The sequence below is a fragment of the Mytilus californianus genome, unplaced genomic scaffold (genome assembly GCF_021869535.1).
Source record: "Mytilus californianus isolate M0D057914Y unplaced genomic scaffold, xbMytCali1.0.p SCAF_4, whole genome shotgun sequence".
Classification (NCBI taxonomy): Eukaryota; Metazoa; Mollusca; class Bivalvia; order Mytilida; family Mytilidae; genus Mytilus; species Mytilus californianus.
Genome location: NW_026262690.1, coordinates 115942101 through 115955088, shown reverse-complemented (window position 1 = coordinate 115955088; position 12988 = coordinate 115942101). Strand labels below are relative to the sequence as shown.

The window sequence follows — 12988 nt, the reverse complement described above, 5'->3', positions numbered from 1 at the left end:
CAAATACATCACTATAAATCACGTAAATGATGTTTGCTTATTGTCAAGTGGCAAGTATTTCATACATGCTCAGGACGAGATCTAATACTGAGTGACCTGCAAACATTATTAGATGCTCATATATTATGCTTATATCATTGATGGTTAACTGATTTGAAGTTATATTTGGAGTCAACTGTTGCCATATTTTCAATTTTCTTTTAAAAACAACAAGGAATCTGTAAATTTTAATGTTAACAAAACCTGGGAACAGTTTATCTAACATCAATATATATGTTCCTGACAAAACTTATTTATAAATATCTTATTTTATACCAGTATTCCATAGAAGTACAATACAAAAACGGAAACTTTCAAAATGAATTCCTTCTACATTACTTCAGAGACATATAATTGTATTATATGTCTCTGATTACTTTTATATAAACTCATCATAGATACAAGGAGTGAAATTTTGTACGCCAGATGTGCGTTTCTTCTACAAAAGACTCATCAGTTACACTTGATTCAAAAAAAGTTAAAAAGGCCAAATAAAGTAGGAAGTTAAAGAGCAATGAGGACCCAAAATTCCTAAAAGTTTTATCAAATATATTTCCATAGATATAATGAATCATATTCATCAAAACTAATGATGATTTTGATTCTTTGACTTGTCTCTAGTTTGGTAGTCGACCAATGTTCACATGTTTTCTTTAATTTTGTATTAACATAGATTTTAATTCTCAATTTTTCTTTTCATGTACATAACCTGCAAGTTTTATGATATATATAAAAAGAAACAGTCAGTCAAGTCCAGTCTTGATGCAGGTAAAAAATTATTAATTGATTGGTGATTAATGCCACTTTCAGCACTATTGTGCTATTTCCTGGCGGTCAGTTTTTATTGGTGGAGGAAGCCAGAGTGCCTGTAGAGAACCACCAACCTTTGATAGGAAAACTGACAATCCTAGTCAATTAAGATTGCAGTCGAGCACACCTGCCACCTGTGGGATTCTGACAGGCTAGTGATACAGAAGTTCAAAGGTAAAAAATGAAAAATCCATTAAGCTTTTGTGTATATATATTCACTCTGGTGGACAGTTGTCTCATTGGCAATCATCCCACATCTCCTTATTTTCATATGTACTGTTCTTATCATACAACTTATATTTGCAGTTGACAAAAAAAGAAAAAATGCAAATGATGTAAACTGCTTCTTTCTAATATCAATGCAGTGAAAATCTGCATGTGAAGAGAAAGGACGGGGTATCGAATGTTTAAAACTAATCCCTTTTGGCATTCTGTGTCCGTAGCGATTTTCTGATTTCAGAGACTGAATCCTAAAGAGGATTATAGGTAAACCACTTTCAAAATCTTACAAAGACTACAGCCTAAAAGTATTATTGTATAGTGTACTACATGTAGTATATATCAGTATTTAAGACAGCATTAAACATAATTTTACTTTGACACAAGAATGTGTCCATAGTACATGGATGCCCCACTCGCTTTTCTATGTTCAGTGGACCATGAAATTGGGGTCAAAACTCTAATTTGGCATTAAAATTAGAAAGATCATATCATAGGGAACATGTGTACTAAGTTTCAAGTTGATTGGACTTCAACTTCATCAAAAACTACCTTGACCAAAAACTTTAACCTGAAGCGGGACAGTCGGACGAATGAACAAACGAACGCACAGACCGTGGGGCATAAAAACTATAAAAATAACTATGATACATATACTATTCTTTAATATTGATTTAATGATAATTTTGTTCATTTGCTATCCATAGTCTTGAGTATATAAAAGTGGATAACAATGTTGACAAAGAAAAATTGGCATAAGTGCACAAAAAACCTAAAGAATTACAAAAAGAAGTTGAACACATTTTTTTTTTGCTAAACCACTTGTTATTCAAAGTATCAGCAAACGTGATCCACATTGTAGGTGTCTAACAGATCTGTAAAGCATTCAAACTTTATCTGAAAAGCATTCAAATTTTATCTGAAAAGCATTCAAACTTTAAAACTCATCACTGTCAAGCTACTGACAAATTATGAAAATCCTTCTGTTTAGTACCTAGAAAAGTGTGATAAAAAATATTTGTTGGATGAACGGATGGACAGGGTGAATACAATATAGGGGTAAATTCTGAAAAAAATCTCCCATTGACTTCAATGCAAATCTATTCCTTGAAATAATGTTATACCGGGTTCACTTTTAAAAATCAGGAGCTTTTCATATATCATTCATTAAAGTACAAATGAGGCCCCATCTTTTGCACTTATCAAAACATAGAGTCATTAGGTATTTTTTGGCCATTCAATATGGCCTTGTTTACAAACACTGTAGATTCACACTCAATTGACCCCCATTTCTTTTCAACCCTGTAGTAAAAAAATTAAATGCATACAGCATTCATTTTTTTTTAATTTTTAACCCTACTTTTAATCCATCTTATCATAAAATATTTATTACAAATATTATCTACCAATAGGTGGAGCACAGGACTTCAGTGTTATCCAGAAAGCTCTCCCCAAAAAGGGCGGTCTTTGACAATGTATTTCTATTTACTGAATTTATCCTAATGGAGTGAAAGTATAATAATTTACCTGTAAAATGTATTTATGTTAACACCTGTTACTTCAAATCACTGTGTGTATTATCAATGCAACAGTTTAACAATGGACAAAATTGTAAGAATAATAAATGTTGCAATGGAAAATGATTCCTCTGTGAATAAAAACCACCAGTTTTAATACTAAATACAGGTTAAAGACATTTTCTTTGTTGATTTCAAATTTTAATGTGCAAATCTGAAACATTCATTAATCAATTTCCCCCTATTATGTTAGCCTCATGCATTACTGAAGAGACATTATGTGGCAAAATCTACATCTGATACATCAAGAAAATTCCCCTATAATACCATTCTTTTGAGAGAGTTTCCATATATTGAAAGAGCTTATTTTCTTATAAACATTATTAATGTTGTGCCATAAGGAACAGTTAATAGTAATACAAAATTACTGATAATATATTAACTAAATTAAGAAGAAATGTGTACTGGCATAATTTGTTTGGGATTGTCTTACATTGTACAATGTATTACAGATAACTACAAGCAATAACTGAAGCCAACAAAATTTCCACAATTATATGATGTTTGACACCCCCGAAAAAAAAGGATTTCTTTACTAAGTATAAACTCAACATCAATCAAAAGATTTCATGGACTATAAAAATAACTAAAATTAATACAAACAAGCAAATACATTGAAATAAAAACATCACACATTCACGTAAGTACATCAAGTAGAAAAAGACTAATATGCTCAGTATAACTGAGAACATATGTGTTTTTTAAAACACTGTCATAAAATAAGAAAAAGACTGAGAGACAAGCCTCATTGTTGTTTTTCCATGTTAAATAGTGATCAACCACTTTTGCATTTAATGTACCACAAGCATGTCACAATGTATACCGCTACAGTTTGTTATGGTATTACACATCTTGAAATATCTAATAAATTAACTATAGAAATGGATACAACATATAACATGGCATTTCCAATCTGAACACATCCAAACACCATGTAATTGTTCAGCTGTGGGACAAATATATATAAGTAGGTAAATCTTTGATCTTTGACTTTATCTGTTTTTAGTTGGACACCAAAACATATATCATACTGAAAAAGATAACAATGATATTGTCAATTATTAATTATTCATTTCTTCAAAAGGTATATATGGTATTAAAATGAAAATAACTCTTTATAAATTTTGTGTGTCTTCAAAGGCTCATAACAAATTTCTTTTTCATGTACATTTAATTCTGCTTTTTTTTGCTTTTGCATATAGTTCAATTCGAAGTTAATGCTAATAACCATATATTGAACTATTTTCATAATGGTAAATTGGTTTTAAAATTATTATAACAGAAGTATGGTAACATGGTGGGTGTCAGTAGTGGAACAGGAAAAGCCAACTATTCTGGAGCACCAGAGTTAACTCCCAGATTGGTGGGTTAGCATTGCTCAATCTGCATCAATTTTCTCATTCTATAGAAGTGTTTTTATGAAATGTTGCTTGTCTTTTGTCTGACTCGTTTTTTTTTTCTTGGTCATGGTGTGTGTTTTTCGTCCATTGATGGCTTTTATTGCCCCATTGGTATCTTTACCCACTTTTTATTGAAGGATGAAAATGCACAATCATGTACTGATAGATTAGGTAAGTTATTTTAGACAGTCAGTAGATACTTCTATCAAAATTTGATGACAGTTGATTACATGTATCTTACAAAAGAAGCCTGAACAGTTATAGTAAATAATGAATTCAAATTTTATGATTACCAGGGTAAAATAAAAATTGCCTTCGAACCCTGCAAAACATCTATTTCTGGAACAGCCCTTATCCAAACAATAACAAATTATGGCAAATAAAAAAGTTTCCTCTAAAAACAGTTGTGCTGGGACAACATAAATTCGCCTGCCTAAGAATCACAAAAGGATGCAATGATTCCAACAAAAGCCACCAAAGATTTCAGATTGAAACACTAAAAACATCTGTAAAACACCATTATATACTTGAGAACTAAAAAGTCAGCTCTTTATCTATAGACATAACCAAAAAAAATGTTCAGACAAGTACCATTATCATGAAAATTTCTTTGTACGTGGTTTGTAATTCAATGAAAAGTATGTCATCTTATACACAAGAAGATATTAAATAAAAAATTCTTACTAACGGTTGGAATACAGATATGAGTATCACTATACATGTATATGTCCTGTCCACTAAGTGGTGAAGCATTAAAAGTAGTGAATTAGAACCACAGCCATTCTTCAGGTAATAAATGGAGAATGTGTCTATGGAACACAGATGATTGGACATAACATGTACATTGTATCTAGAGAACTGTAAAAGTGATGTACCCTAATTCGAACTTGTCTGTGTTTTATGGTAATTAGCATTGTGTATAAGTTTCATAACATTTGGTTTAGGCAAACTAAAGTTAGAGAAAGGCAACGACAGATTCAGCAATTTTTCCATTAATAAAGGGGCGTAACTCATGAACAGTTAAAAATGACACCACCCAAATTCGAACTGGATCTGTGTTTTGTGGTAATAAGCATTGTGTATCAGTTTTATAACATTTGGTCAAAGCTAACTGAAGTATGAGAATGGAAACTAGATTTGGGACTTACGTAAGGACTGACAAGGGTAAAACTTAATGACCCCTCCGCCACGGCGGGGGCATATAAAGTAATTTATTAGAACCACGGCCATTCTTCAGGTAAAAAGTACTTAACTAGAACCATGGCCATTCTTCAGGTTAAAATAGCATAACACTTTCCTGTTCTTACCTGTATAAGTAGTAAAAGAATGATATAAGATAAAATGCTAATTTGATCCATCCTTCCCTCTGGGCTCTACTCAGCTCATCAGCATTCATGATGGATGTAGGGTCATACAACCCAGGACAACTCATCACAGGTCTGTTCATGTACCTAGAAACAAAAACAGGTTTTCAGGTCATTAGCTTTCTTGTTTGCTTTGTTTTACATTTGTCATTTCGGGGCTTTTTATAGCTTGCTATGCAGTATGGGTTTAGCTCATTCTTGAATGCCGTATGGTGACCTATAGCTGCTTATTTTCTACGTCATTTGGTCTCTGGTGGAGAGTTGTCTCATTAGCAATCATACTACAACAGTGAGTACAACTTCTTATTCTTATATTGATTTACCATAATCTGTCAATTTTTTTCCATGCATAAGAATTTCTGCTAACAAAAACCATTAGTAATTTTTCTTAGATACTTTCCACTTTAATAGCATAAAATAAGTCATCTTTTGTATCCTATTTTTTTAACTCACAGCATGTTAATACTTATATTTAAAAAAAAAAAATTAAAGTATTAGGAATAAATATTTCTTTCACAGGCTGACATATAAATTAAGTAAGAGAATTAGTTTAAATCAGATTTGGAATATTTTTTTAAAATATAGATGGAAAATCGAGGTTTTTAATTTTCATATATATAGTTTAAATGCATTCTTGTACAAATGTATATAACTATGTCTTACCTTCGAACATGATATGCAATTAAAGGTATATTCATTATAAGTGTCCCCCATTGTTGTGCAAATACAAACAGTATCGTATACAACACGTGGATTAAATACTCTGGTAGGACTAACTGTAATAAAAAATTAAATATTTTGATAAATAAAATCAATCAAATTTATATTCAGCAAATTATGAAACTCAGACGTTTACGTTTTGTTCAATTGAAGTTTATTATCTGAGTAACAGATCACTGTCACACTATGTACACATATAGGTGTATTTTTAGTCACTCCTTCACATCTCAAGACAAGCAGCTCAGTTATTGGTAATCAATAATTGATTGACAGAAGTTCAATCATGCTTAACTTCATGTTAGAGAAAACAGCAACTTGCTTATTCAAGTGCACATGTAGCTAGTCATCCTGTTGATAGCTTAATTTTTTTTATTGTGGGCTTTACTTTGATGACATGGACTTTTATGGTCTTGCTAGGCAAAGGGGGTTTAATTTTTGTGTGCAAGAACAACAGACAGTGTCTTTTTATGTTGTAATGTTATACCACTGTTTCAGGTAAGGGTGAAGGTTGCCGCCTGTTAAAACGTTTAAACCCGCTGCATTTTTATGCACCTGTCCTAAGTCAGGAGCCTGTTGTTCAGTGGTTGTCGTTTGTTGGTGTGGTTCATAAGTGTTTCTCGTTTCTCATTTTTTATATAGATTAGACCGTTGGTTTTCCTGTTTGAATTTTTTACACTAGTCTTTTTGGGGCCCTTTATAGCTTGCTGTTCGGTATGAGCCAAGGCTCCGTGTTGAAGGCCGTACTTTGACCTATATTTGTTTACTTTTACACATTGTGACTTGGATGGAGAGTTGTCTCATTGGCGCTCATATCACATCTTATTTATATTATATAAAATGTTGGTGTGGTCTGTTGTAAAGTCTTACTTTAACATTTTTGGTTATTCCTGTTATTCTTATTATGTAAAGTGGAATCCCCTGTGTCCTGGCTGCCGCTGATATGGCTCATTACCTGATTTCGTCATATCCTCAATGTTACATAAATAGAATAGTTCTTGTAATTGTTTTAATTTCCGAAGGACCAGAAAAGATTGAAATTGATAAGTTCAAGCATAAATAATTCATAATTTTACATGAAATCCCATGATTAACCATATTTAACCATTTTCCATAAAAATTATGATATTATTAGAAAAAAATTGGTTTCATTAAACTGATAAAACTTTTTCTCCCCATCCTTGACAGTCTGTTTGGTTTTGTATTCCAAATTAACTATTTTCAGAAGGCATGCGATAATCACTGGACATTTGAAGACCTGTCAAAACAGGGGTTTCTCTAATTTTGGACACATTACACAAAATCGTAAGGGTGAAATCATATATTAAGAAGATTTCATGAAATTTAAGTATGTCATGAATTTGTTCACAATTTATTATCCAATTATTGATTTTAGGAGTTTACCAAATTAAAGCTAGAAGTCTTAGGTGAACAGATACACCGGACTGCACCGTACATATGTATTGCTAAATCGTACCATTTGAAAGGATAGTTAGAAACCTAGTTAAGTTGAATTTTAATCAGAAAATGAGCTTCCAGGTTTTTAAATGTTGTGTCTACTTGATACAGATACTAAGATAGGTTAACTAGTGAGATTATCAATTATGTTACTTACTGGATTAAGACTTCTACATTGATCTACAGGATTCTTGTAATCTGTTTTGAGTTCATCAAAAGCTATTATCTGCAAAACAACATCTTTAAAAGTTTTTATATTACATGTGTCAGAGTATTGCAATGTTAACAGAAAGTTTGTTCAGAAAAAGAAAGGATATTAGATGAGTGTATATGAGACATTAGTCAGTAAAACACTAGAAAACAGGAATCAGGGTCAATATATAGGACACCATGCACTGCTTGCACTTTATTTATGATATGTTCAGTGGATAGTGTTGGCAGGAAAACCTAGGTTTTCTGGTGCTGGGCAATAATTATAAGATATTTTTACAAAGAATAAGTGACATACAAATGATCACAAATATATTGTAGTTTTGTGGTCTTATTGCTAAATTTATACATTTTACATGTTTTATATAACACAAGAGTCATTTTCAGAGGTTAAACCTCAATTTCTCAAAGTTTTGCACATTTTTGGATAACTTGATTATATCCTAGCTATATTCATGATATTTGAGTGATTCCAATGTTTGGAAAAAAAATGCATTATGCTGTACAGTCATGCTGTTGTGTAAAACTGGCTCCAGGCTTTTGGTCCAGTGCAATCACAATAAAAATAAGACAGTAGCATTTTTTTGAAATGTTTAAGGTTCCACTAAGTGAAAAGCATAATCTTGAATGACCACTATTGACAGTTTTAAAAAATATTTGTACAAAAACCGCTCCCCCTTTTTTACATGATAGCAACTAAAGTGTATGACTGACTATGAGTGAATTTAGCCGGGATAAATCAGAACCAGGACAATTTTACACCTGTGATAGACATATCCGAGATGGTGTATAATTGTCTTTTGATTAGGATTTCGAAAATTTAATAATGACTTGGTGCCCAAGTATTACATTCTTGTCAACTGTTATACACACCCAGAATTGCAGAAATAAATTATTTATGAAGAGCGAACGTAAATAGATTTATCTAATTCAATAATTGTATACAAAGCAATTATCGGTAAAACCCTGATTAAACTAACATGAAATATTGCAAAAAATATAAGAACAGCTGATAAGATCAGTGCAAATATGTAACAAAATGCAGCAAATGTGAATGCCATCGCAAATCCTCGCCTACAATTTTTTAACGGAAGTTTATATATGGTTGAAAATAACCATCTCTTTCAGGTTCAGATAGGATGTTCCGGACGTGAGATATCTGTGGTTGGTTGCTGGGGCAAACGGACAGAATATTAAAGGAAAAAGGTTCACAATTAGCTAGTTTACAATAATTTTATATAGAGAAAAATCTTGAAATAATTTCGATTTTTACAACTTTAGAAATTGTCCATTAGCACTGATAAATGAATCAATCAACGTCGGCCGGCCTGAATTATGTAAAACAATTATCACGGCGAACCCTGTTAAAAGTAATTTTTCAGCTTTAACTTTTCAATGAAATATTCTGAATCACAAACGAACGGTTGATGTTCCAAAATACTGATACTTTTTCGAAGAATCTCCTGTAGTTGGCGATCACAATACTGGTATAAAAATTTTGTACCAGTAATGTATTCCAGTATTGTGTTTTTTTTTTAAATAAACAATACATATAGGTCATTAATTTCTTGAATTGATTTAATAAAATATAGAAATATGATAAAATGAATAGCAATTATTTCATATACTTAACAATTGTTTGAATAATATGAGTTAATTACAACGAATGATCTTTTGTTTATTTGTATCTGTTTGGTTTTAATTAGGGCTTATGACGGTATCATGATTATTTTTAAGTAGTTGTTAATTAATTTCATAATTCAATTATCCTCTTTGTGACCTGTCTGTTATGAGAGATCTTATTATGTTTAAGGCGTCTGATAACCTTGGAAAGATCTGCAATGGCTGTATATATGATGATAGACTTTTTGGGCTTGCTATGCTCGATGCCAATAGATATGACCTGAAGTCCATTACTAGACTAATGGACTTCTGATATGACGAAATGACTTTGAAATTGACAGGGAAATGGGCATTTGAAGTTTGCCGGACAGTTTCTGATAAAATCGTAGATTTCGAATTAAGAGAGATTTACTTCTAGATTGACAATCGACAGTTTGTTATAACTAGAAATAGTTATAAACACATAATTTCTGATATTTCATGTTTTTTTCTTGTTGGTATAAATACACCAACCATTCCCTTAGTGTCCTGTCAGGAAAACGCAGGTTTTCAATATAAAGAAATATTCGCGGAGCCACAATCCCCACACCCCTCAGTTCCCGACAAGGAGTGCGCGACAGCCGTGATATGAAAGGTGATAGTAGCAACGATTCGTTCTTATATACGATTAGAGACATATGAATATAAGCAAACTCGCGTTTCGTCTACATAAGACTAATCAGGGATGCTACAAATAACGTGTCTGGTTTTTTTTTTAAATTGTTTTGCGTGTCAATAAAAAAAAAACCTTTCCATCAACAGACAAGCCAAGAAAAAACACACACAAACCTGAAAACTTGATAAAAACACGGCCATAGCAACCTAACATGCCTTGCATATTGTTTGATGACAAATTTTAACACCAAATTGTTCTTGTTCAAAACTTTTATCTAGCAAATTAGTCCTAGACATCACAGAGCATATAATGATTTTATTTTGATCCAAGTAATGACTTAAGACATACTAACTTAAGTTCAAATGCCGCTTCGAAATCCTTTTTTTTCACAGTGTTGTTGTTATTTTCAAAATATTTTTTTATAAAGTATATTTGAAGCACTTTATTAAATATCCTCTCAGTTTTATTTGCATACGGTCGCATTAATTTTTACCCAAAGCAATGTAAAATATATTATTTTTGGAGAAATTCTAATTTAAACTATTATTTAACGGTAAGGAATTTCATTCTTTCAAAAAGTCGCTCAGGTGGTGGACAGTTTCAGTTTCAGTACGAATTATTGCTCTGTAATAAGATTCATGAGGGTCATTCTAGATGCTTACCATTTCTCCTTTGGTGTCTAGTATTCAAATAAACTTTGCGTAGCTGACAGAAAAACAAAAGAACTAAAAGAAACTAGAAACGAGTAGTCAGGAATAATTGTTTTCACTTGGAACAACGTGTCTTGTTGCGTGGTATAAGGATAGCGGGCTCGCATCTTAGAGCGGAAGGTCGTCAGTTTGATACTTGACTGGGTGAAAACAAATAAAATATAAAAGATAACAGGAATTAGGTTAAAGTTGTCATTTTCTTTTTCTTTTACGGCAGGTTTTGATGGTCAGTGGGAAAAAATATTATAATGTTTTTGAAAATAATAAAAGTAAGATTTTTGAAATGAAGATAACACTTTATAAATGTTGTGCACCTGAATTTGCCTTCAGCAGGATCACCCTAACCCAAACATTATAATGCACGCAGGGGAATATGAGGGTCGTAATGGGGGTACCTTCATGACGAATAACGGTAAAAATTCTTGCCAAATGACGTTAACGGTAATTTTTGCTGCATGACGATAAAATGTACACTTTCTTTTAGACGTTAAAAAATCGACAGATTTTGACGAATTACGTTAAATGTTTTCCAAAAATAACGGTAACGATAATTATTTGAGACCTCTGACGAATCACGACAAGGATGTTTTGACGAATCACGGTAAAATTTTAACCAGTATGACGCTAACGGTAGCCGAAAATGGCAGTTTGACGCCTGACGGTAAAGGGCATTACTACCCTCGAGTATGAACTTATGTAGAAAATTTAAGAGTTATCTGTAGGAAATAAAATGAACAGTCAAAATTTATATTAAGTCAACTTCAACTGGGGACATTTGAACAGTTTAATTATATTTTCTAATCTAGTACACCGTACTATCTCGAAAATGTAACTATTTGTATATACAAATGATACTGGATTGATTGATAGGTTGATTGTTTGGCTTACGTCCAATCACAAATATTTCATGCATGTTCAGGACGAGGACAAGTAACTAAACATAAAAAAGGTATATCCTGCAAAATTGGTCAAGCTGGATGACAAGCGGAAAATTTGGAATGCCACTAGGAAATTAGGGTGTAGCAGTATTGGATATGGACAGAAATTAAATCTTTGCAACACGACCTCATTTGCAAAGGTTATACTGTCGATCAGAAGACCATTAAATGTGACCGTATTTTTATACCCCAGTCACTCTTGGGGTCAATAATACTGGAAAAATGGGTTTAAAACTATTTGTATGCAAATAATAATGGTAAAAAAAATAGCGGGCGGATCCAGGGGGCTGGTAATATCCAAGAATGTCCAGTATTGGTATTTGTTCAGTTCCTTTTTCTTATTTTTAAATGCTGGTTCCACTTATTTTCCGACAGGCCCCTCCTCCTTCTTTTACAAAGTCCTGGATCCACGATCGAAATTTATCGGAACTAGATATCATTGAGATGGGAGCCATCTCTGTGGGCCCCGCTGTGAATAATGTGTGGTAAAAAATTTGTATCTTTATCATTGGACATGGGGTTGTCAAATGAAACCAAAGTTTTTGACCTTGACCTTTGACCTAGGAAGTTGTACATAAATTATGACACACTCTCTGGTGTTGGTTTATATACATATCAAGTATAAACTTTGAAATCATAACGGTTCTCAAGATATAGAGCGGACACGATCTTTACCATAGGACATGGGGTTGTCAACTAAAACCAAAGTTTTTGACCTTGACCTTTGACCTAGGAAGTTGAACATAAATTATGACACACCCTCTGGTGTTGGTTAATATACATGTCAAGTATAATCTTTGAAATCATAACGGTTCTCTAGATATAGAGCGGACACGATTTGTTACGGACGGACGGTGGGACAGACGGACGGACGGACAGACAGACAGACGGGCGGACAGACTGATCACTATAGGGCGGCCGCCATTTGGCGGGGCCCTAATAAATAACCCCAATTCTAACTTGATATTTAATTAGAGCTCTTACTCAAAATGTGCATCGTACCCGAAGTTTAAATAGAAATGTGACACGAACTCGAACTAGGACTCGGAAATTTAATTCATAGTGTAACTTGAACGAAATTTAACTCTAACTCGAACCTTTACTACCAAGAATAACTCAGATCTATATTTCACACTTATATAATTGGTTTTGGTAAAGCTCCAAGTTCGATTTGTTTGTTTGCTTTTAAATGACATGCTGCCCTTTTTACTTAGTATGATCTGCACTTTTAAAACAAGACCAGTTTCTCAGGAGTTCACAAGTCACAC

The 12988-nt window shown here is 32.7% G+C and overlaps 1 protein-coding gene across 1 annotated transcript; it reads right to left on the bottom strand.

The window, feature by feature from the left end:
* Window positions 1-1716: 1716 nt before the first annotated feature.
* Window positions 1717-8877, bottom strand: LOC127739205 (protein cornichon homolog 1-like). The gene is made up of 5 exons (XM_052250827.1): window positions 8775-8877; window positions 7742-7810; window positions 6073-6185; window positions 5353-5496; window positions 1717-3675 (listed from the first exon to the last, which is right to left on the bottom strand). Exons 1-5 carry the CDS (start codon window positions 8853-8855, stop codon window positions 3648-3650), a joined length of 435 nt encoding a protein of 144 aa, XP_052106787.1. The 5' UTR covers window positions 8856-8877; the 3' UTR covers window positions 1717-3647.
* Between the last annotated feature and the right edge of the window lie 4111 nt (window positions 8878-12988).

What these genes read in the sequence shown, in the direction of transcription:
- LOC127739205 (XM_052250827.1), bottom strand. Translation starts at nt 8,855, where the DNA reads ATGGCATTCACATTTGCTGCATTTTGTTACATATTTGCACTGATCTTA. An exon ending in AATGTAGAAGTCTTAATCCA is followed by an intron (nt 6,186 to 7,741) that starts GTAAGTAACATA and finishes TTTTTATTACAG; the next exon opens with TTAGTCCTACCAGAGTATTT. An exon ending in TTCTTTTACTACTTATACAG is followed by an intron (nt 3,676 to 5,352) that starts GTAAGAACAGGA and finishes TATCTTTTTCAG; the next exon opens with TATGATATATGTTTTGGTGT.